This window comes from Staurois parvus, unplaced genomic scaffold (genome assembly GCF_062004578.1).
Source record: "Staurois parvus isolate SC_StPar_1 unplaced genomic scaffold, SC_StPar_1.0 ptg000294l, whole genome shotgun sequence".
In the NCBI taxonomy this organism is placed as follows: Eukaryota; Metazoa; Chordata; class Amphibia; order Anura; family Ranidae; genus Staurois; species Staurois parvus.
In genome coordinates this window covers 602,288-628,395 of record NW_028318090.1, presented here as the reverse complement: position 1 = coordinate 628,395, position 26,108 = coordinate 602,288, and the positions used below count along the sequence as shown (strand labels likewise).

Genomic DNA, 26,108 nt, shown 5'->3' with positions numbered 1-26,108 from the left:
TGCAGGCAGCTGACCTTCTCCTTATCTGATAATGATGTCATTGGTTGTCAGATCTCCGGTGGCTAGAAGGTCATAATGGTGCACAATGAAAACCTGTGGCTTTGTGTAACTAAAAGGCAGGCTTGTTCCACCCGCAGGCTTGTATACATGTTTTGTGCAATTTTTAGGCATTTTGCCAAGGCACCCCTGAAGAAACCCCAAGGCACCCCAGGGTGCCTGGGCATCCTGATTGATAAAGGCTGTTCTAAGGTGTGGTGCCAATTTGATTGTCAGTGTTTCACATATGGCATAGATGAAGGGAACCTGCCAATCTCCCACTAAGTTTAACACCTGTGTAAAAAGCTTCTGAAGGAAGCAGACCAGACTAATATGTCTTGTACACTAGTCATGGGGCAGTGCAACTAAACTTGTTGATGGAAAATGTGTCTCAAAGTGTATAAAAGTCCACCTGTCATTTAGTAAAGGCAGTCAGAATGGCCTTGTAGAAAACATATATGTGATCAGCATCTTACTTCCCCAGGAGTTCTACACTGCCGCACAATGTGATATGTAGATGTAGACTTTCCCTCTGCAAAATCTAACTGTTGTCAGCTATATCCCATGGTTCCTCTTGGGACACAACCTTTTACTGAAAAAAGTCCATATTAAAGGGAGCTGAAGGCAGTCTCTAGAGATATGTGCAGTTTAGTAATTTAAACTTAACTGATGTAATAAAAAGTGAAACTTTTGTTGGAGATATGTGCCTCATTCACACTGAGTGTAAGCTCCTGTGCATGAGATTCTGACACAGGCAGAGGTGCAACCGTCCAGCCCCACTGCTAGTGGCCTTAAACTCTGAGAGGCTGAAAGCTGGTGCAGCTGGTCAATGTACGCAGTGGTTCTTTCACTCAGAGTAGTATGCACCCAGCACCAAGTGCCTGGAGTATAGACTTCTTGCCTGATACTGACTTCTTGTCCCTGGGTGCATACTACCTTAAGACCAATAGGAGCACTGTCTACCCACAGTGGCTTTTAGCCTCTCATAGTACAGGCTGCTGTTGGCTTCATATGCCAGTCAAGGTAAATAATGTAACAAGAAAAGCTGTAGCCACAGCATCACTGACAGATGGAATTCATGCTGTAGTGAATATCTGTAATTTGACTTAAATAAATACTGAGAAAATTTCACTTCTGACTTCTTTCTAAGGCTAGGTTCACATCAGAGCAGATTGTGGTTGATGCATTTTCCGGGTGCATTTTGCGTTTTTTTTCACGTCTGCTTTTGATGCGGTTTTCTTGTGCATGTTTATGCGTTTTGTGCTTTGTGTGACTACCTGTTCGTCAAGGAGCGGGCGGCCGACGGCATCCTTAACAACCAGTAAAAACATTAAGGAGCTGGCGGAGTCATCAGCTGTCAGCAGGGTTCCCCACTGACAGTTGAATATAAACAAACATTTCTGGCAATTAAAAAAATCCACCGGCCCCCCCTCACGAATTCCATACCAGGCCATTAGGGTCAGGTATGGATTTTAAGGAGAGCCTCATACCAAAATTTAAAAGATAACGAAGTTTGTTCCCCCCCACAATCCATGGCAGACCCTTATCCGAGCATGCGGCCCAGCAGGTCAGGAAAGGAAGGGGGTGAGCGAGTGCCCCCCTCTTGAGGGCATGTGGCCTGGTAAGGTTCATGGTTCAACATGGGGGGTGCTATGGGGGAGGGGGGCTCCCCCCCAAAGCACCTTGTCCCCATGTTGATGAGGACAAGAGTCTCTTCCCCACAACCCTGGGCTGTGGTTGAGGGGGTCTGCAGGGAGCTCCCAGATCCCGCCTCCCCCCCCTTATGTGAATGATTACATAGTACCCCTACTCATTCACCAAAACCATGTCAAACGTTAATAAAAACTCAAAGGCAGTTTTTGAAAAGTAAAAAGAAAAAACAATTGTCCCCTGAAGTAAATTCAACGTCAAGTCATGATGTGCGCTGCCACTGACTCGAAGAAAAAGAGCTCTGCTCTCCGCGAAGGCTTCCGCTGCCTGACAGCTCTTAAATAAGTCACCTCCCTGCCACCTTCCACGGCTTTCTCAGACTCTCCCATCCCACCAGGGAACCCAAGAATGAAGCAAGCGGTTCTGCCAGCTGACCATAGAGCTGATCGGAGACCGGATTGGCTACAGTCACATCTATGGTCTAAGAAACCGGAAGCTACCAGCATTTCACCATTTCAGTTTCGCTGGATATAAACCATTTTAAAATTGGGAAAGCATCTGATCACTCCAATCTTAATGTGATCGGATGCTTTAAGGGCAGAGGAGAGATCTAGAGTCTAATAGACCCCAGATTTCGCAGTACCTGTCACTGCCTATTGCTTTCACAGGGGCTATTTACATTCCCTGTAATAACAATAAAAGTGATCCAAAAAAAAAAGGGACAGTGTAAAAATGATAACAAAAAAAATGGCAGATCGAGGGAAGTAATTTTAGGTATTTGCTAAGGGGCATGGTGAGTATTTTGCAGATCTCATTTTTTGGCACAAATTTTTGGAAGATTAAGAAAAAAAACACGACAATTTTTTATTGTTTTATTTTTCAAACCTTGTAACAAAAAATATCTCAAAAATACTCACCATGCCTCTTATCAAATTCCTTGAGGTGTCTACTTTCCAAAACGGGGTCATTTGAGAAGGGGAGGGGGGGGGGGTTGTACTATCCTGGTATTTCGGGGCCTCTAAAACTGTGATAGGTAATGAGGAAGTGGCATGAGGAAATATGCCCATTGAAAGCCTAAAGGTGGTTATTGGATTATGGATGCCTGTATATGGCTAGGCTGCCAAAAGTCTCTCCCATGTGGTATCCCCATACTCGGGAGAAGTAGCAGAATGTGTTTTGGGGTGTTATTCCTCATATTCCCATGGTATATGTGAGGAATATATAATTTAAGTTACAACTTTGTGTTACAAAAAAAAAAAGTCATTTTCCAAAAATTTGGGGCAAAAAATATAATCTTCCATGGACTCAACATGCTTCTCAGCCAATTGCTTGGGGTGCCTAATTTCCAAAAAGGGGTCATTTGGGTTTTTTTTCTACTGTCCTGGCAATTTAGCACCTCAAGAAATGTGATAGGCAGTCAGATAGTAAAAGCTGCGTAAATTCCTATATATATGCTATAGTATGTAGACGCTATAACTTTCACACAAACCAATTAATATACACTTATTGGGATTTTTTTTTTACCAAAGACATGTAGCAGAATACATTTTGGCCTAAATGTATGACTTAATTTGAGTTTATTGGATATTTTTATAACAAAGTAGAAAATATAGTTTTTTTTAAATGTTGTCTTTTTTTATTAATATCACAAACAATAAAAAACCCAGTGGTGATCAGATACCAAAAGAAAGCATTATTTGTGTGAAAAAAGGATATAGATTTTGCTTGGGTACAGTGTTGGATGACCACGCAAATACCAGTTGAAATAGTACAGTGTCAAATAGCAAACATGGCCTGGTCAGGAAGGGGGGAAATCCTTCCAGGGCTGAAGTGGTTAAAGTGGTTCTAAAGTCTTTTTTTTTTTTTTCTTCTTTGTTTTCTTTAATCAGGGATGTGGACATTTTCTTAAAAAAATCTACTTGTCCAAGGACTAAATCGAGGTCCCAATCTACTTGTCCTGATAAAAAAAAATATGTAACTAAAACCATATTTAAATAAGGTCTTAATTGTTATAATATTACTGAATGAGACAGTTTTATCACTAGGGATTTTCAATGGATGTATATCCCTTTAAACCTTGAAATGGCTTTGCAGAATGGAAAATACAAAAGGTTGATGTTTTTTATTAGGCAGAGGTGCTTTTAGGAATGTCTGGGGCTTTTAAAATTGAAAGAGGCTTTATGGTGACCTAAACTTTTAATATTTTTAACATTGTGCGGTTTATATCCTTACTCATCTCCCTGCCGGTCTTCAGCACCGCACTCGGGGACTAGCAGGGAGGGGAGAGACCTTGCAGTGTAATAAGCACCAATTGGGTGCTCATCAGGAAAGGGCAGTGCCGGTCTTTCTTAATGCTCAGCAGAGGTGCATCTACTGAGTGAGTAAATTACCCTTGCACACAAAAGCACTTGGGTGCTCAGTACAAGCGCATGCTGAGCAGAGAAACCAAGCTCCGGTGTCCATCAGGGTCAGGTCATTTTTTTTTTTTTGTTCAACCTGCTGGTTGAATGAAAAATATGACTAATGTATGGACTGCCTTACTGAACCTACCTTAAAGAAGAATTTCATTAATACCAGCAACTGTTGTGACAATGAACATCTTAAGTCTATGTACAGTATAATGTATAGAGTACAGAGGCCAGGAGAAAGTAAAAAAAAACATGGAGTGCAACAGTCCGGATGAGCACCATGTTCATATCAGAGTCCTCCCTTGCATCAATGTCCCCAGTATTATCTCTATACATCGGAGTGCGCCCTTGCGTCGGACCATGGCGGAGTGCGCCCTTGCGTCGGGCCGTGGCCGAGTGCGCCCTTGCGTCGGGCCGTGGCCGAGTGCGCCCTTGCGTCGGGCCGTGGCCGAGTGCGCCCTTGCGTCGGGCCGTGGCCGAGTGCGCCCTTGCGTCGGGCCGTGGCCGAGTGCGCCCTTGCGTCGGGCCGTGGCCGAGTGCGCCCTTGCGTCGGGCCGTGGCCGAGTGCGCCCTTGCGTCGGGCCGTGGCCGAGTGCGCCCTTGCGTCGGGCCGTGGCCGAGTGCGCCCTTGCGTCGGGCCGTGGCCGAGTGCGCCCTTGCGTCGGGCCGTGGCCGAGTGCGCCCTTGCGTCGGGCCGTGGCCGAGTGCGCCCTTGCGTCGGGCCGTGGCCGAGTGCGCCCTTGCGTCGGACCGTGGCCGAGTGCCCCCTTGCGTCGGACCGTGGCCGAGTGCGCCCTTGCGTCGGACCGTGGCCGAGTGCGCCCTTGCGTCGGACCGTGGCCGAGTGCGCCCTTGCGTCGGACCGTGGCCGAGTGCGCCCTTGCGTCGGACCGTGGCCGAGTGCGCCCTTGCGTCGGACCGTGGCCGAGTGCGCCCTTACATCCTGTCAGGCCCTGGCACAGTGCGCCCCTACATCCTGTCAGGCCCTGGCACAGTGCGCCCTTAACCACTTCAAGTCCGGACACTTTCACCCCCTTCCTGTCCAGGCCAATTTTCAGCTTTCAGTGCTATCACACTTTGAATGACAATTGCGTGGTCATGTAACACTGTACCCATATGATTTTTTTTGAGACAGATAAAACTTTTTTGGTGGTATTTGCCACTGGGATTTTTATTTTTTTGCTATATAAATGAAAAAGTCCAAACATTTTGAAAACAAAGTGTTTTTCTTAGAAAATTTTGCAAATAAATATTCTTTCTTCATAAATCTTGGCCAAAATGTATTAATCTATCTTTTTAGTAAAAAAAAACAAAAACAAATTTGTTTATAACCAAAAATTATAATTTTTCAAAAATATTTTTGACATTTTTATTTTATTTTTTTATATTATTATTTATATATATATATATATATATATATATATTTTTTTTTTTTTATTTATTTTTTTTATATTCAAATATTATTTATTGAAAGGTTTTTGAAACATAAAGAAAAGGAAAACATGGTAAATGAGAATATAAAGTTCACTTAGGAAATCATAGAACACACAAATGTAAATAGGCGTGAAGGATCCCCACCAATAGGCCGTGGATATTTAGATTTCAGTTGTTACATGAGAGGTATGTTCATTGTCAAGTGAACCTTTCTCGAGGTAAATAGGTTTTAATTAAAGAAGAGATAGGAATTGGGAAGGGGGAAGGAAACAGGAAGGGGTGGCACAAAGGAATACTCGTTTTATATATAAGATCGGGTCATAGTAGTAATCATTTTATGGAGCAGTTTGGATGTTTTAACCATCGAGACCATTGAGCTGTAAATTTGTGGGAAGATGAGTTGTGGAAGATTATTCTTCTTTCCATTTCACATTGAAGATTTAGGTCTTGAAAGAGGCGAAACAGAAGGGGGGTAGTGTTAGAGCGCCATAATCTGGTAATGTTGGTTTTTGCAGCTGCTAAAGTATGTAGAATGATGGTCCGTGAATTTATGGGGAATTTATCTATGCCAATGTGTAGGAGAGCCAAAGCGGGGTTTGGAGTAACTAACGTATCTGTAATTGAGGATAGTATTTTAAAGACTTTGTTCCAGTAAGATTTAATTGACTTACAGTTCCAAAGTATATGGAAAAGTGAACCAGCCTCTCCGCAATGTCTCCAGCAAGCTCGCGAATGTTGTGGGTAAAATAATGATAGCTTAGTAGGAGTCATATACCATTCGTGTAGAATTTTTAAATATGTTTCCCAGTGGGAGGAACATTTCGAGGCCTTGTAGGTAATAGTAAATGTTTTTTCCCATACATTTGGGGAAAAGGATTGGTGTAAGTTTTTCTCCCAGTTGGTTAAGGAAGACGTGTACGTTGTGAATTGCTTTTCGATTATAAAGGTGTAGAATGTGGAAATTCCTTTCTTTGGGTAGGTGGTTCTATGAAAGAAATGATTAACCGGTGCAGGGATTTCCATGATAAGTGGGATATTAGTTTTGCATAGTGCATGGACTATGCGGATATAGGTAAATTGTTCATTGTCAGGAAGGTGGAATTTATTTTGGATGATGTGGAAGGAATCTAATGTGTCTGAGGTGTATATGTCTTGAATATGGAGTATGCCAAGGGCCGTCCATGTTCTTAAGTTTAAATGGGGGATGAGGTGGAGAAGAGATGATAGTAGGGTGAGAGTTTGGACATTGTGGTTCCCCGGTTTGTTATAGTCAATAAAGTCATACCAGGCTGTTAAGGAGGCCTGAATACATGGATGCTTGTGGTGCGTTTGATTCTGAGCGGTGCGGGGTAGAAACATTATGTCCGTTAAAACATGTGGGTGGTATAAAGATGTTTCCATGGTGGTCCATATTTTTTCAGGGGAAGGGTGCCACCAGAAGAAGAGCTGGTCCAGTAGAACAGCTTGGTAGTAGGATTTCACATGTGGAAGGCCTGCTCCCCCTCTGGAGGTAGGGCGTATTAGTAGATTTGTGGTGCATCTAGGCTTTTTTAAGTTCCATAAGAATTTGTTTAATATCGCCTGGAGTTTGGTGAAAAAAGAGTAGGGGACTGGAATAGGTAGTGTTCAAAAAATGTAAAGTATTTCTGGAAGTATACACATTTTTAGGGTTGCTATTCTACCTAGTGTCGATAGAGTAGTAGTGCGAAGGCTTTTGAGATCTTGTGGGATAGTTTCGAGAAGCGGTCTGTAGTTAATTGTGTAGAGTTGGCTAGTGTTGGCAGTGAGTTTAATCCCCAAATATGGGATGCTGTAGTTTTCCCAAGTAAAGGGGAACTGTTTAGAAAGTAAGTCTTGGGTTATGGGCGGTGTGAATAGGTTTAAAATTGATGATTTGGGTTCATTAAGTTTATAGTATGAAACCGCTGAATAATCACTAATATGTGTACGTATCGTCTGAAGAGATTTATATGGATTTGTGACTATCAGTATGATGTCATCTGCAAAGAGACTGATTTTGTGTTCGGTAGAATGATATTCGACTCCCGTGAACTTTGGGTCATTTCTGAGCTTGGTCGCTAGTGGTTCTATTAGTAAGGCAAAGATTAGGGGGGATAAGTGGCACCCTTGTCTGGTTCCATTTGATATGAGGAAGGGTTGTGAAAGTGTGCCGTTAGTTAATACTCTAGCAGATGGTTGGGAGTAAAGGGCGAGAATCGCCAATAGTATCCAGCCAGTAATGCCAAATTTTTGTAGTGTAAGTCTCATGAATTGCCAGTGAATCCTGTCGAAAGCCTTTTCCGCATCTAGTGATAAAAGGAGAGAGGGACGTCTATCAGTTTCTAGGTGGTGCAGAAGAGATATTATTCGTCTAGTAGCATCTGGGGCCTGTCTACCGGGTATAAAACCAACTTGATCTGGGTGTATCAGTTTAGGCAGATAAGGGAGCAGTCTTTGGGCAATTAACTTGGCGTATATTTTAATGTCTGTGTTGATTAACGAGATCGGTCTGTAATTTTGAGTGAGTTGTGGGTCTTTACCCGGTTTCGGGATAGTGGTGATTATCGACTGCAACATGTCAGAAGGGAATTTACCGTTAGATGCAGCGTGATTATAAAGGGCAGATAAGTGTGACTTAAGGTCGGGTGCAAATATTTTGTAGAACTCATTAGTGAATCCATCATTCCCTGGCGATTTGTTTAAGGGTAACGTAGAGATAACTTTTTCAATTTCTGCAGATGAGAATGGCGCCGATAGAGATTCAAGTTGAGAAGGGGTGATATGGGCGAGATTGGAGTTATGTAGGAAACCTTCAATGGTGGAAGTCGTGGGTTGGGTTGTATTGGGGTCGTCTTTTATATTATATAGCTTTTGATAATATGTTGCAAAAGCATTGGCTATATCTTGCGGGTTCGTAAGAGGTGAGCGCGTGGTCGGGTGTTGTAGTGTAGATATTTTGGTCTTGAGTCGTCTTTGTTTAATGGTCTTAGCAAGAAGAGAACTTGCTTTATTTCCGAATGCATAAAATTTGGTCTTTGTTTTTTGGAGATTGGTGTCGTATAAGTGGAGTAAAAGGTTGCGCAGTTTGTTTCTTTCTTGGTTTAGGGTCGCAGAGGTGGAGGAGTTAGGGTTATTTTTGTTGAGTTCTTCATTTAATTTAATGGAGGTTAGGAGTTGGTCAATTTGTTGGGAGCGCTGTTTTTTTATACGCGAATTTAATTGTATGAGGATACCTCTCATGTAGGCCTTGTATGTTTGCCAGAGTGTGGTGATTGAGATGTCCGGAGTGGTGTTGGTAGCAAAAAATAAATTGTGAGCTTCTAAAATATGCTTCTGATTGTCCGGGAAGTGTAGGAGTGATGAATTAAGTCTCCAGATCGGCGGAAGTGCCGAACGTTTATCATCATCTAAGGATAGGCTGATTGGAGCATGATCTGACCAAGAAATGATGCCAATGTTCGATGTAGTCGCTTGTTGTAGTGTCCATTTATCGGTGATAAACATATCTATCCTTGAGTAGGAAAGATGTGCGGTGGAGTAGTAAGTGTAGTCTCTCTCGGAGCCATGGTGGCATCTCTAAATGTCATATAAGTCGTGGTCGTGTAGAAATTGATTAAAGGTATATTTAGTAGGTTGTTTCTTGGAGGATGAATCAACAAGTGGGTTGCTCATAACGTTGAGATCTCCGCCAATTATGAGTCTGCCTTGTTTATGGGTAGAGATAGTTTTGTATAGTTTCCGATAGAATTGTAATTGGTTGTTGTTCGGCCCATAGACATTCACCAATGTGTGAGTTATGTCATTGATCTGACAGATGAGGATGTGAAAGCGTCCAAGTGGGTCAGCTATTTGTGAGATAATGCGGAAAGGGAGGGAATCGCTAATGGCTGTGATGACTCCATTTTTCTTCTTGGGGTTGGTTGACATAAATACTTGTGAAAAGTGGTGGAGGTGTAGCTTAGGTGCTTTTTCAGTGGCGAAATGGGTTTCTTGTATGAAGAAAATGTCAGCTTGAGATTTCCGGGTTTCTTTAAGGAGTAGTGATCTCTTAAAAGGGGAGTTTAGGCCTCTGACGTTGAGAGATGTGATATTAATCATTTGTAAGGAATTATTCGTTGAAAGTATAGTGCCGGGTTGTTTAACCTCCCTGGCGGTATGATTCCTTCCGATTTTTTGTGCTGAAAGCGGTACCATTTTTTCGCATGGAAATAGTTTTTTATTGTAGGCTGTAATTTTTAGGAAAATTTCCCCACAAATCATTATCGCTCAATTCTGTAAGTGGTTCTGATTTACTATCGCTGTTCTCTAGCCGGTCTAAAACCGCTTTTGACGTAAAGGGATGCTTTTTGGACGCCATGGACGCTAGGTTTCCAGGCAGAAAGAACAGACAAAATGCAGGCAGGGCACAGGACAAAGCACTAGGGACAATATGTATGTGAAATGGGATGAAACAGCAATGTTTTACTATTTAAAATTGAAAAAAAAAAAAAAATGACATTTTTAAAATTTTTTAAATTTCCCGCCGGCGCCCGTACGTCCCGACGTCACGGGGACCGGAACACAGAAGCCGGATGCCGGCATCGGCCGGAGGAGATGGCCGGGGACGCTGCAGGGGACACATCGTGGGAACGAAGGACAAGGTAAGTGCTGCAGGGACCCCTAGAGCAGCGTCGCATGGTAAGCCCGAGTGTAGCTCGGGGTTACCGCTTGTGGTATAGAAATTCTACCCCGAGCTACACTCAGGAATACCGCCAGGGAGGTTAAGAGGGTCAAGACTCGGTAGACTCCCAGGAACGGAAATTGGTAGTATACTTGTGGTACCAGAATGGCTCGAATAGCGGCTATGGAAATGTGGTTCCATGTAGACTCTAGGAATGCGAGTGTAGAGGTAAGGAGGAGTAGTCGATGGTGCCGTAAAAGAAGGGAGGTGGAGACAAACAAGGTAATAAAAACAGTTCTGCAGAAAAAGCAGGTAGGCCAAGTAGCCAACAGCGCTACTTTAGAATTGAAGGGTAGAAATGGGCTTTGACCACGGAGAGGGTCATGCCAAACAAAAATAAGTAGAACAGTCATTTTCAAATGAGGGCCGATCGCCAGACATTTGGACATTAATCATAGGCCCCTAGGGGGGTAGGACAGGTGTCTGCACCTGAAATGCGTCATGTAGTCGCTCAGGTTGCTTCCATGTGTTGGACAGAGTTAGGAATATTGTCCTGTGTATCTGTAGGAAGAATGTTCCATGTTTTAAGCAGATCAATGCCTGCTTCCAGGTTCTTAACTGTGAATATTCTGCCTTGTCGCCGCACTATTAGTTTGTTTGGGAAACCTCATTGGTATGCTATACCATGATTTCTTAGGGCCTTGGTGATGGAAATCATTTTCTTTCTATTGAGGAGCGTGGCTTTGGATAGGTCCGCATAGAGGCGGAGATTTGCGTGTGATGGCGGGAGAGGAGGCATGTTTCTGACCGCCGTCATAATTCTTTTCTTTACGTGGTAGAAGTGTACTCTGATTAGTACATCTCTCGGGATAGAAGCTGACAAAAACGCTGGCAGTGCACCTTTACATCACAGTTCAGTTGCTAACTGGACATGCAATGGTTAAGTGTGTGAGGCTCCTGGAAGAGCAGATGGAGAAGGTGATAGATGGGGGAGAGAAGGGTTCTCTGCAGGCTCAGACAGCAGCATTGATGGTACAGCCAGATGGATCTTCAAATTTCCCACCCACATATCCCCTTCTTCAAGGGGCAGACACAGAGGAGAGGGGCAGGAAGAGGGGGAGCAAAATGAAACCTTTCTCCTCTCTTCTTAGGTCTGTGCAGGGAGGAAGGGGAGAAGAAGTGTGCTCGCTGGACGAGTGTTACACTCAGTGTGCACAGCTGCAGCCATTCTGCTAACCGACAGCCCTACTGCTTGTCTGCAGCATGGCTATGTGAAAGAAAAAAAAAAACCTGCCCGGAACTTCATTTCACAGGCATTGGGCGATAGGATTTGCGCATCCAAGTTAATACAATGTATTGCGATAAGGTAAAGAAAACCTTTTCGCCATTCGTGCAATTACACAAATTACAAAAATTATACAAATAAAATTCAAAAATGGATATACATAAAAATAAGAATAAACAATATCCATATAAACATGATTAAACATATATTCGCAATGACCAAGAACCACAACATGATGTACACATAATGTGTAATTAGACAATAATGTATAAAAATGTTATTAAAAACCAAAGTAGACACAAGGTTGCATTGTATCTACAGATTAATAATAAATATTAAAATACTTGATAAAAGCGTAGAGGTATCAAGCATAATTATGTGCAATCACACAAATAGCAACATAAAATAACAAGCCCATCAGATAATAATATATAGAAATGCGCAGGGACGCCGGCAAAATGGCGGACGCGCTTATACGATTGCCAGATACTATATATACAGGGTTTGGAGTAGATGTCTGGTTAGCTGACACACTCCCTATGAATATGTGCACATGGCACGAAACGCGTCAGAGTAAGAGCAGCATATCCCAGATGTAATTTGTGTAATTGCATTTATTGTATATTTATACTGGAGACATATTATTTTAACTTAATGTTTTAACAGATTATGGTATATGGATGTGCATCTATATACATGCGTTTATAACATTCAGTTAGGTGTTCTCATTGCATTTTTTGTGTGTTGTTTCCAGCCCTGTATGTATTGACAAACAGCCGCTCACTGCTGATAATATACCCACTGCACAGCTGTGTTTGTCTCTGGCATCGTAGTTGTTGGTAATGTAGACCACAACAAAATGGCGCTGGACTAAGATGCGGACATCATAGCGATGTCTGCTTTGCGCATGCGCAGGGACGCCGGCAAAATGGCGGACGCGCTTATACGATTGCCGTATACTATATATACAGGGTTTGGAGTAGATGTCTGGTTAGCTGACACACTCCCTATGAATATGTGCACATGGCACGAAACGCGTCAGAGTAAGAGCAGCATATCCCAGACATTACACCACCGCATGGAGCGGTGGTTATCTTTATGCAAATTTATGGTCAGTCTATTCATGCAGTCCTTGTCTATCTATTTTTTGGATCAATAAATCTTTATTTTAAACGGTATCACACCATCCTGGCTTTTTTCTTGGGACCCTGCTGAGTTCAATACTTGCAGAGTCTCTTAGGGGACAGCTGAGGGGTGTCCTAGTGTGGCAACACACGATTCATAAGAGGATTCTTTGGATGGACTGCTGTGCTTAGATGATGACCAGATCCGTTTATGAGATAACTGCGTATGGATATCGGGATACCATCTATATGCATATTTGAATTATGCATCTGGTGAGTGCATGATTCAGTTACTCTGATCACCGGAAGACGCACGTTTTTTCAGTCACCATTTGATGTTTAAAGGACTATCATTATTCTTATGCACAGTTTTTGGCACTTTGTCACCATTTTATATGTATATGGTTTAATTATATTGTGTTCTAGCGCTGCGCCCTTCTCTTTTATAAATATATTGCATATGTTTTGGCATTTAGATATGTTTTAGCTGGTTATACCAGCCTGAATGTTGCATATACTGTATGTCATTTTTGTATGAACCCTCTGTGTCACCAGTAGGAAGGGTCTTAGGCCCCTTTCACACCTTTGGACTCCGCCAGCAGATCCCTCTGCTCAGCAAGGGATCTCTTGACTGATGCCGGCTGAGCTAGTGGATGACAGGTCCATGTCTGCGGTTATGTAGAGTGGACACAGACACAGCCCACTTTCCTCCATGGGCAGTTGGATGTAAACGGACCACCTGTCTGTTTACACTTGACTGTCATCCAAATCCATGGCGTCAAACTGCGGCCCTCCAGCTGTTACAGAACTACAGGTCCCATCATGCCTCTACCTTTGGGAGTCATGTTTGTAACTGTCAGCCTTGCAATGCTTCATGGGACTTGTGGCTCTGAAAAGCCGGAGGGCCGCAGTTTGACACCCTGCACTAGACGAATGGTGAACAGATCCCCATCTGTCTGTTTGCTGGCGGTTGTAAATGGAAACATGTCTGTTTACATCTGCCATGTCATAGAGGGCAGTGGATGGTCCAATTGGGTTCGCTTGAAAAACGTACTGTGTGAAAAGGGCCTTAGAGATATAAATTGCACTGGATGCCACCCACTAAATATTTGCAAGCTGGCAAGATACCAAAGCAAAGAATCCCATCCATTGATAATCGTATACCTTTAGAAATTAGGTCAGGCAATGCTTAGGTAGTATATAATGACAGACATAACAAAAAGGGCAGGTGGCTTTCAGGTAGCGTCAGGTGACAAAGCAGGTAGCCAACAATAGAAGGCAGTCAGCGTTGTTGAATTTGAACACGATGCTTGTATAATCTTACAAGGACCAAGAGGAAGCCTTTACTCTATGATGAGGTTATGATGCATTACACTGCCACCCAGTCATGTAATTGGCACACTGGACCATATGTGCTTTGCAGTTCCATATTTAAGCCAGCAGATGGTGTCTGCTTATGAAGTGGTGGAGGAAAAATTGGAGTAACCAATAGCGATGATTTACAAATAATTTCTCCACTGGTCTACCCACAAATTAATGAAATCTGTTTTGCCAAATAAGGCTTTTAATTAGTTATGTGCATTTACAGTCATTCCATCTAGTTGCATTATCTTGATTGGCTGACTGATGTCACATTTAAAGCATAACTAAATTCAAGAACAAAAATGTATTATTGCAGTTTACTATTCATGAAAAAAGTATCACTTTATTTTACGGAGTTCAGTTCCTGTAGTACTTTGTCCTATCTTCCTAGAACAAGTCTCCTTGCTAGAAGCAGCGTCCAACATAGCAACTAGTGTTACAGGGCACCTATGAAGATGGGGAAAGAAATATTACATGTGCTTTATCCCATGGGGAACTGAATACTGTGAAATAAGAGAGTGTGGCTGCACTTGTTTTCTTTTTTTCAAAGTTTTTGGCAAGTACAGAACATTTCTGTTGATCTTGTTAGAAATGCTGTTATTGTTATGTAATGGAGATTCACAAAGGCAAACATGACAACCATGGCTCCCTCTGTAGATACAGTAGAGCAGTGAACGTAGCAATGAAGGGACATGAAATATGTTATTTGTAGGATCACCAGGGAAAATAGAGCACAGAAAACCTAAACAAAGAAAACGAATGCAGCCACCATATCTAAGAACTGGTATACTGCAATATAGTACATTTTTGTTTTGGGGTTTAGATATGCTTTAGCACTAAGTGTCAGTGAGACACTCCTAGAGAAGATTAAAGCCAAAAAATTGTTTGAACTCTGTGTACATTTTGACAGAAAAGAGGACATTGGTGAACAGTTACATCACATATGGCCTTATGTTGCTTTACTGGCCATGTATATGTTTGTTACATTATTGTCAGTCTGCCATTGTGTGTTGTCTTGAGTTTTCTTTGTAGTAAAGCATTACATTTCTCATAACATAGACATTTCTCATTCATCCACAATTCATTTTCTAATTATTTTGTGTACATTGAACCCAAACATAGTACATATGGAAATAGCTTTATTGTGGGTAATTTTGTTACAGAAGATTAACTGTGTTATGTTGTTATAATAAACATTGAAGGGAATAATCAAGGTCTGCCTTCCCCACCTCACCTTTATTGAGCCCCTCCTTTAGTTCCATCAACAGGTTATATTAATGGCTGCTTGCCTAAAATTGTTTAACCAGACTTCTGGTTTTTTATGACCTACATGCCACCCAGAGCTGCTTAAAATGGCAGCTGAGACTGCTTTTTCACAGACTACAATTATTTGTGTCTCAGACCTGGCTTCTGAAGCATTCCTAAGCTTTTGTATAGCGGACATCACGAACGGTGATGAGGCCTTCAGCCTGGCAGAGCAGTAAGAGTATTGATCAGTCAAATCCACAGTTACTGCCCTAGTCCAAAATGAGGTGAATTCACTCCGATCTTACTGCTAGTTCTGTTATTGTAGTATTGGATGTACCAAAGGAACTGAAGATTTGTTTTGATGCTTTCCACTCTTGAGATACCCAATAGATAGTGTTCAACAGCTCGTTAAATAGAAGATCCGGAAACAGAAATGCGTTTCTGATATAATTTGATGGGGCCTTTTTGTGTAGAAATTCTCAATACACATTTTTATACCAGTGCTCATTTATCCAATGTGATCTGCACTAATGAGTTTTTTTTTGTGGTTTCTTGATGCAGTCAAACTGTGCATATGAATAAAGCTACTCTGGTTAAATGTCCCCATTGGCATAAAAACATTTTTTAACAAATCTACAATAATAGAGATTATATTTGGCTGTCCAGTGGCAGTTTCCTCTCAGGATCTGGAAGATGTACCTAAGTGTTGACATCAGCACAAAGCACTGGCACATCTGCAGTGCCCCAGAAAAGGCACCAGCAAGGGATATGAGTAACATGACCTAAATTAGTATAAAATGCCTCACCAGGTGTTGGGCAAAACCTTCCCTCTAACCCATCCAGTGTGTTTTTCTCCAACGATGGTTTTTAAAAAAAAATGTGTAGGCAAAGGTTGTAATTAGTGAAAACTAAAACAAAAATCATTAGACAATGCAGCACAAAAAAAAATGAAAGACAACTGAAGTTTATAATGATATACTGTATCTGGGCTTGTAATCCTAAATGTAGTTTCAGTCCTTGTCATTAAAGAAATAAGGTATTCAGAGACAGATGTCATCAATTAGCATCTGAAGGGATCTAGCTTCCTCTGGATGTGACACCTAAGTGCCAATAAGATTTGTCTATATTCAGACTTTGCCACCTTCCTGAAGTAAAAGAGGAAACGGCTGGAGACAGGTTGGCTTCAAGACAGCAGGAGACCAGAGCTTTAAAGTATATACATACATCAAAGGAATATATTTCATCCCTCATACAAGCTGAAATATTAGTTGCAGAGAGATGAAAATACTTCCTTCTGATGGGGCACTCTGTGGGCTGCATCGGCATTTAAAAACTATATTTGTGGGCTATGTAGAATGCCAGGAAAATGCAGGAAATGGTTATGTGGCGCTGGAGTGCGATAGCGGAACAGTGATTGGTACTGTCGTGATCGGACTGATGCGCTGGTGTGAGAAATTCAATCCCCGACTTGGTGATTCAAGCCGGTCTTGATCCGATTCACTTTGGGCAGGTCAGAACATCTTGTGGGCGGGTGCAGGAACACCCCCCAGAGGCAATTGGCCCAGGACTCATGTCCAGCCCACGTCCATATTCCCATAAATTGAGGACTGGAGATATGGACAGGGTGATTCGTATGGAGCCAGTTCGATTTGACTGACGGATTGCTGACTCTGACTTGCTCCAGTCACAGGATAAATCTGGGTAAAAGTTTTATTCTGTGATATTCCCTTTTATTTTATAGTGAATAGGCTGTGAGTCGTCTTTAATTTTTTGTATTTTTTTGTAACCTTTTATACTTTGTACATACTTTATGCACTTCCCACTTTCGGGATATTAAATCTTAAAATTAATAAGTGACTTCTGTGTATTTAAGCGGGCTCATATCTCCGGAGAGATTAGATTGGAGAGATTAGATTGTATTGTATTGTAGTGCCTTTTTACGCTCGGTCAAGTTCATTGCCAATCTGTATGCAATTGCACTGCGTGTTGGCAGATTGCGTGCAGATTGTAAAGGTAACCGGTCTGCCAGACGTAGATCTGTGTGTGTGGGGTGTCCCAGCAGACCGTTCTGCAGGATAAACTGTTGGGTGGTGGCAGGCTACCTTTTATGGTGTGTCTGGTGTGGGGGTGTGTGGACAGTGGAAGAGTGATTAACACCGGGGTTCTAGCTTGTAGAATAGCTGGAGGGATCTTAGAATGGTGTGTGATTGCTAAGCTGCTCCTCAACTCTAATTAGTGCACCAGATTGTATATAAGATTTGTATCTGCCAGTGTGTGGGGTCGACCAGCTGGATTGGAGTGGAGTCTCCCTCCGGTGGTGGCCAAGAGGTAGTGCGGGCTGTGAAAGTATATCACGGCTGGTCTTATATACGGTTTTATATATTCAAAGTTAAGTCCTCTTTATTCCCTCTTACCCCAAGTCACGGCCGCACATGCGCGCCTCGGTTAGCTAGTCGCTGTAGGCGTGTGTGTGTGGGGGAACCCGTGGCAGCCGTGGGATCTGCTTAGTACATTAGTGCATGGTTTATTCATTTAACCTGTGTACTAAAGGTTGGAAGCTTGGTAGAAGTGACTGACCTACAGAAGCTCACTCCATGCATAATTTTTGTTTTGTAGAAGACATACTTAGCTATTTGCTCCCCACCCCTTCTTCTTTGTTTTTCTTTTTCTTTCTTTTATTTGGGCAAAAATGTGAAGATGGTAACCCATGAAGATAAGTTAATACGCTGGTACCTGAGACAATCCGATGAGACTATGATTGACCTCTGTGATCTAAAAGACATCAATACAGTTGGCAAGATGAGGTACCAGCTCCTAGATGCTTTGATAGAGGTGGAGTTAGAACAGCGCACCATGTCGGTGAAACCCTGCAACTGTGCCACTCCAGATGACTGCATGAATCGGTGTGACTCTGTTCTCAAACCCTCTCTGCACAAGAAATCAGCACACCCAAAGGATTATTCTCTGGGAACAAACCAACAGCTTTTTGGAAGCGATGACCCCGAGTTGCAGTTTCAGCTCATTTCCGTGTTACTATGCCTTGAAAAGTCACGGCAGATGGATCAAATTGAGAGAAGGCTAAAAACCGAGAGGGCCCAAATCCAGCAGGGTAATGCATTGTTACCTCCATCTGCATCAAGAACTACAAGAGCTAGACCTACATTTATGGAGACCTGGAAGTGTGTTATCTGTAACCAAGTGGGACATTACACATGGCCCTGTCCAAACATGACGATATGTAGCCCACCAGCGAGTGTGGAAAATGTACCCCCTACTGTGTTTCTTGTTGGAGGCCGAGCGGATAACCGGCCACCCTTTACTGCAAGAAACAGCGTTACAGTTGGACTACAAGGTATGGGATCAGAGAATGTCGTAGCTCTTCCAGAATTGAGGAGCTGTGAGGATGTGATCCCAGTGAAAGCCATAGCTGTCACAGGGGTTGGAGGAGCCATCCGTGCTGTGCCTATGGCTTGTGTTTCTTTGAACCAGGAACCTGGAAGTCAAGTGAAAGAAGTGGGCAGAACAGATCCCACTAACGAAGGAGGCCATGTGGATAGCCTGCAGCCAGTTACCGCAGGCAACAATGTTTCAGCTGTACTCCGAGATAAGGGACCCAAGGATGTTCTAGCTCTTCCCGGATTGAGGAGTCGTGAGGATGTGGTCCCAAAGAAAGCCACAGTTATCATAGGAGTTGGAGGAGTCACCCCTCTACTACAGCTTGTGTTGCTTTGCCTCAGGATCCAGAAGCAAAGTGAGAGAAGTGGGCATAGCAGCCAAGATGACAGACCGGAAGTGCGTCAACGCTTTTCGCCCTACCCACAGGGCGTTCTCAAGACTGGGTGGGGCGAAATGTGTTGACGCACTTCCAGTCTGCCGTCATCTTTGCCTACGTCACTTCCGGTATTTGGAACGCATGGCGACTTTTGCGGTTCAAGCGGCCATTTTAGAGGTGGAAAGCTGGTCATCTTCTACAGTGATTCTTAAAGCGTGAGATCCCTATATTTACAATTTGGAAACGTGTTCCTTTGAAGCCTTTGAGGCTATTAAACAAGGCCTGTTATTTTATTGAAACATGTGAGTGTCCTTATTCTATCAATTTATATGGTATGGAGTGGCAGTATTACACTATGTAGCCTTTCTTTCCTTGCACATTATTGAGGATTCCATGGAGAAGTAGAGTGGAGTCGATTGCTGTATCTAAGCAGGGTGAAGAAGGCGATTTGAGTTCCTCCTGAGGGGCTATAGGATCCCTTATATCCTATGAGGCTTATTACTCACCTCCATCTGGTGAGTGCGGTCAATATTATTTTTCACGTGGTGATTAGGTGGAAGCACATTTTGGAACATTGTCTTGAAAATCCTTTTGGGAAAATAAGGACTTATGTTTAAAATATTATATATATATATATATATATTTTTGCACAGACATTTATTTATTTGTGAATATTTTTATTTATTTAATTTTTGCGCTGTTTTTTGTGTTATAATCAGACTTTGCCACCTTCCTGAAGTAAAAGAGGAAACGGCTGGAGACGGGTTGGCTTCATGACAGCAGGAGACCAGAGCTTTAAAGTATATACATACATCAAAGGAGTAAATTTCATCCCTCATACAAGCTAAAATATTAGTTGCAGAGAGATGAAAATACTTCCTTCTGATGGGGCGCTCTGTGGGCTGCATTGGCATATAAAAACTATATTTGTGGACTATGTAGAATGCCAGGAAAATGCAGGAAATGGTTATGTGGTGCTGGAGTGCGATAGCGGAACAGTGATTGGTACTGTCGCGATCGGACTGATGCGCTGGTGTCGGAAATTCAATCTCCGACTTGGAGATTCAAGCTGGTCTTGGTCCGATTCACTTTGGGCAGGTCAGCACCCAGAACATCCTGTGGGTGGGTGCAGGAACACCCCCCAGAGGCAATTGGCCCAGGACTCATGTCCAGCCCACGTCCATATTTCCATAAATTGAGGACTGGAGATATGGACAGGGTGATTCGTATGGAGCCGGGTCGATTCTGTAACCTTTTATACTTTGTACATACTTTATGCACTGCCCACTTTCGGGATATTAAATCTTAAAATTAATAAGTGACTTCTGTGTATTTAAGCGGGCTCATATCTCCGGAGAGATTAGATTGGAGAGATTAGATTGTATTGTATTGTAGTGCCTTTATACGCTCGGTCAAGCTCATTGCCTATCTGTATGCAATTGCACTGTGTGTTGGCAGATTGCGTGCAGATGGTAAACTGTTGAGTGGTGGCAGGCTACCTTATGTGGTGTGTCTGGTGTGGGGGTGTGTGGACAGTGGAAGAGTGATTAACACCTGGGTTTTAGCTTGTAGGATAGCTGGAGGGATCCTAGAAGGGTGTGTGATTGCTAAACTGCTCCTCAACTCTAAGTAGTGCACCAGATTGTATATAAGATTTGTATCTTATATTGTGTGTGGGGTCGACCAGCTGGATTGGAGTGGAGTCTCCCTCCGGTGGTGGCCAAGAGGTAGTGCGGGCTGTGAAAGTATATCACGACTGGTCTTATATACGGTTTTATATATTCAAAGTTAAGTCCTCTTTATTCCCTCTTACCCCAAGTCACGGCCGCACATGCGTGCCTCGGTTAGCTAGTAGCTGTAGCCGTGTGCGTGTGGGGGAACCCGTGACAACATGCTTGATACTTTCAGATATTGAGGAACATGTGACTCTGCCATGTTACAGCAATGATCCAGTCTACACTGTCAGATGGGGACTCCATAGCCCTGTGTATGCCACGACTCCAGCTGCTTAAAACTTACACAGGGCTTTGATTTTGCTCCTGGTGGCTGAATGAAGCTGCAGGGGAGACAAAGTAAGGTGACTATGTGTCTGTGTCTCTGGAGGTCTACCTTAAAGCAAACCTTGCACAAATTCAGTTTATAAGTGGTGAGCGACTTTCTTGACCACCAGTAGGAGGCTTGGAAGCTGCAAACATTACCATGTAACGATAACTACTGTTGCCTAGATCTCTGGATCTACTGACCACTCTGTCTGTCCATGCTACATGTGAGGATAAAGGCCTTACATTGAAGCCACACCAAGGATCACATTACCTCACTGGTCAAATGTACACTGATGCCAATTGCACATGTAGGATTTTCCAGCATGGTCAATAAAATATGTAATAAATGTATTTGCATCAAAATGTGTATTTTCCTGTGGACTGCATGTAAATTAGAACCAATTAATTTACAGCACTCTTTTTTTTCTTTTTTTCTTTTTTTTTTAGCCCTGGCAGAACTTTATGGCGTCAGGGTAAAATATTTAACTTCTGTCTGATCATATTTTATTTTTTTTGTAGCGCTGATCCCTTATCTAACATGGTCCTGTCATTTGCCTCCAAAGAAGAAGCCATTGCCTTTACTGAAAAGAATGGTAAGTAACATCCTTGAATTATAGTTGTAATCACTTTTATTTTACTTTATTTTCTGTGACCTTGCTTTTGATCCTATCAGTTGAGGAATGTTGTTGCTTTACGGAGTTGTGCAGCAAATTCAGGTTGTTAATAGTGCCACTTTTACAAAACATCCTAACAACCAGTGATGCTGACAGTGGGTGGAGCTTGATAGGAAAGTCGAGATACCACGTACCTTTTTACAACAGGTACACGAGTCTGTTGCCTGCACTAACACTTTTCATGCAGAGGCACTCTATGAATTCCCCTGTTATGCACATATCATTTACAGGATTTGCCTTATTTGATTTTTCTTATTAAAAGCTTGAGAGTGAAAATAAGGTTTTAACCTTTTCACCGCCAGGTCCGTACATCGTATGGACCTGACAGCGGAGGGGTTTTATACACAATCTGGTGGCTGCATCAGGATTGTATATAAAACTGACAGGTAGACTCTTCCATATCAGGTGTAAGTGGTTGGGCCACCTGCACTGCCGCCCAGTCGCTTCCACATCCCCCAGTACCGGTGCAACGTTACCCCCCCTTCCCGGTCGCCGCTGTTACTTTCTCTGCTAGTGCAGCCAAGTAACTGTCAGTTTTGCAATGCCTCATGAGACTTGTAGTTCTACAACAGCTGGAGGGCCACAGTTACCCACCCCTGCCTTATGTAATGAAAAAAAAGTTAAGTAAAAAAAAGAGAACCTTTTTTTATTGTAAAAAAATTGTTACACCCAAGCACATAACATCTCCCCCCCCCCCCCACTACCAAAAAAAAATAAACGCTCCTTCTACCCCCACATATACACATGTGCAAATGCAAACACACACATCAGGTCGCCTACGTGTGAAAATGTTGATTGCGATACACATGTTACATATCGCCACGCACGCCGGAGTGAGAGCAATAATTCTAGCACAAGACCTCCTCCATGAAGCTAAACGGATGACCTATAGGGGCTTTTGAAAGTTGCCTATAGAAAATATAGGGTATTGAAGTTTGTCACCATATCATAGTCACACGCAAATTTAAGGTTTGGCATATTGGGTAACTAGTTACTCGGTGCCACCTCGTCTATTTTACCAAAAATGTGGTTTGTTTATTGAATGCCGTAAAATTCACTTTATTGTGATTTTTACTTTGTGTTTCCTAGACCTTTACAGTTATTTTGTGTGACTTAAAAAAAATTGGAACTACCACTTTTTTATTCTCTAGGGTGTCTGCTTTCATAAAATACTGTATATAATGTTCTGAGGTTTTGTGTAATCTTCAGGCCTAAATTGATTTTTTTAAACGTGTGCAAAAAATTTTACATTTACCTCTCGCTTCTGGCAGCGAGAGGATTAAAAGGACAATACCAAGCAGGGAATGATGAGTTGAGTCTGTCAATTATAATATGTTCCTAGCAACCACTACACTGTTTAGTATGTATAGTATGTATGTTAGTATGTATGTATGTATGTTTAGCATGTAGTTCGATGACCATTAAGACCCTCCTGGCTCCTTCTTGTAGGACTAAATGCATCTATAGAAATCAATTGAAAATCAATTGAAAATGTCCCATCACCCATGGAGACACTGGGGCCATAAATGACACAAAGACTTTCAATGGAGGACAGGGATGCCACATTTGAAATAATTTACACATTGTATTTCTAATATTGAGAGTAAGCGAAGTCGCACATATCAAGTTGTGGATGTTGAATGAGCATGTTGGCCACCAGTTAGGAGAAGCCTCGCCAGTAGGACAGGATGTACCTGGACCTATTTATGCATACATACTTACATACATTTATGTTTGCTTTAAATGCTTGTTGGAGTGGAGGTATAGTCAAAAGGTTTTTTTCCTGGGATGGGAAATGAAAAGAATTCTTCCCAACAGGACACAGATATTACATACAACCCCAATTCCAAAAAAATGGGATGCTGTGTAAAGTCTACATAAAAACAGAATGCAATGATCTGCAAATCTCATAAACCTGTATTTAATTCACAATAGAAAACATATCAAATGTATAATAATTTTAAAATTGATGGCAGCAACACTTTTCAAAGTTGGGACAGGGCCATATTTGCCATGGTGTAGCATCCCCTCTTCTTTTAACAACCCTCTGTAAACGACTGGGAACTAAGGAGATTAGTTATTTGAGTTTTGAAAGAGTAATGTTGTCCTATTCTTGCCTGATATAGAATTCTAACTGCTCAACAGTCCTGGGTCGTCTTTGTCACATTTTTCGTTTCATGATGCGCCATATATTTTCAATTGGTGAAAGTTCTGGACAGCAGGCAAGCCAGTTAAGCACCCGGACTCTTCTACTAGGAAGCCATGCTGTTGTCATAGATGCAGTATGCAGTTTAGCATTGCCCTGCTGAAATATACAAGGCCTTCCCTGAAAGACATCATCTGGATGGGAGCATATGCTGCTCTAAAACCTGGATATATCTCTCACCATTCATGCTGCCTTTCTAGATTCACAATCTGGCCATTCCATATGCACTAATGCACCTCCATACCATCAGAGATGCAGGCTTTTGAACTGAGTGCTGATAAGCTGGAAGGTCCCTTTCCTCTTTAATCCGGAGGACAGGGCGCCCATAGTTAGAGCTTTACCTTGCATTTTTGTATGACACGGCAAACTGTTTTCACAGACAGTGATTTTTGGAAGTACTCCTGAACCCATGTAGTGATGTCCATCACAGAATCATGAGTGTTTTTGATGCAGTACCGTCTGCAGCCCAGAAATCACAGGCATCCAATATCACATTTTGGCCTTGTACCTTGCGCACAGATTTCTCAAGATTCTCAGAATCTTTTGATGATATTATGTACTGTAGATGATATATTTAAAGTCTTTGCAATTTTCCATTGAGGAACAATATTCTGAAAATTTTCAACAATTATTTACAGCTTTTCACAGATTGGTGAATTTCTGCCCATCTTTACTTCTGAGACACTCTGATTCACTAAGATGCTTTTTTTTTTATACCCAGTCATGTTACTGATCTGTTGCCAATTAACCTAATTAGTTGCAAAATGTTCTTCCAGCTCTTCCTTGTTAGTACCTCTTACTTTGCCAGCTTTTTTTGGCACCCTGACCCAACTTTTTTGAGACTTGTTGCTGCCATCAGTTTTAAAATGACCCTTTTTCTTAAAATGGTACATTTTCTCAGTGTAAACATTTATGTTTTCTGTTATGAATAACATTTGAGTTTATGAGATTTGTAAATCATTGCATTCTGGGTTTTTTTTTGTAGATTTTACACAGGGTCCCAGATTTTGTTTTTGGAATTGCAGTTGTAACAATAAACTGACAGATTGTAACCATTTCCTACAATGACATACATATATTGATATATTACAACTGAATGGGAAATTACCACAGAAACAGAGCTGGGTATCCCTTTTACAGAGAATTTAGGATGCATTAAAAAATAAAAAAAACTTTTGCTCAGATTAATTTGCACTTGTTTAGTTCACCTCTGTGTAGAAAATAGAAATCTTCTTTTGAGTCTTTTATATACCATTTATATTTCATCACAGTATGCAGCTTGTATGTTTATGTATGTTATTCATGTATATAAATGTTCCCTTTGATGGGAGATAGAACCGCCAAACCACATACACTAACAGCCTATTTTCAAAAATGTCACTTACTGCTAATTTTCTATGTTTAGCTTATGCTCTCCTTTCGTTTACATATAATCATACTACAGTATATATATTTTTATAGGATGGAGTTATGAGGTTGACGAGAGGAGGATTCCAAAGCCAAAATCCAAGTCTTATGGTGCAAACTTTTCTTGGAACAAGCGGACCCGGGTATCCACGAAATGAATTGTTATTGGCTGTCCGTAAGTCTGACTGTGAGCAAAGTCAGCTGTGCTGTATTTATAGAACAAGTATAATACAACTCTTAATCTCCTAATAAATATGACCTTTAAACTACAAACACATCTTGTGGTGTCTATTTAAAATGTTTTTGAAGTTTCAAATTGAGCCTTTGATAAATTTATCTATATATAGAGGAGGTTTATGAAGTTCATACCTCTAGGAAACGCCTGAGCGCCAAGTCCGGTAATAGCTGAATCCAAATCAGCTGCAGCATTCAGTAAAGTCACAGTATTTACAGGGACGTTCAGTAATCCATCAAGGGAAATTCCTGCTTTGTTCTAGTCCTGGTACATTGGTCTATATTCCTATTCCCTTTCTAACTTTGCTCTCTCTGTTAATGTACTCTTAGAGCTGTCCTTTTGGTTGATTCAAACTGCTCCCTGAATATTGTTAATCCGGGAGTATATGTCCCCACTACTGCTTATTACTATTCATTTAAAGTTTGCCTTTTTTCTCTACTTCCCTTCCTCCTTCCATTGCTGCACCTACCGTCTTGATCCACGCTTACATTCTTACATCCCCTTTCTTGGTTCCTACAGGTACTTCTTCAGCTTAGAGGTATTGTTTTAGGATTCTAAAGCAGTA

The 26,108-nt window shown here is 42.0% G+C and overlaps 1 protein-coding gene across 1 annotated transcript in view; it reads left to right on the top strand.

The window, feature by feature from the left end:
* Positions 1 to 25,581, top strand: part of NDUFS4 (NADH:ubiquinone oxidoreductase subunit S4) — a 243,777-nt gene extending 218,196 nt beyond the window's left edge. Inside the window, exons 4-5 of the mRNA XM_089682682.1 lie at positions 21,541 to 21,614; positions 25,363 to 25,581. Of these exons, the coding sequence (XP_089538808.1) occupies positions 21,541 to 21,614; positions 25,363 to 25,466 (178 nt within the window). The 3' untranslated portion in view covers positions 25,467 to 25,581. The remainder of the gene's footprint in view (positions 1 to 21,540; positions 21,615 to 25,362) is intronic.
* The last annotated feature ends 527 nt before the right edge of the window (positions 25,582 to 26,108 follow it).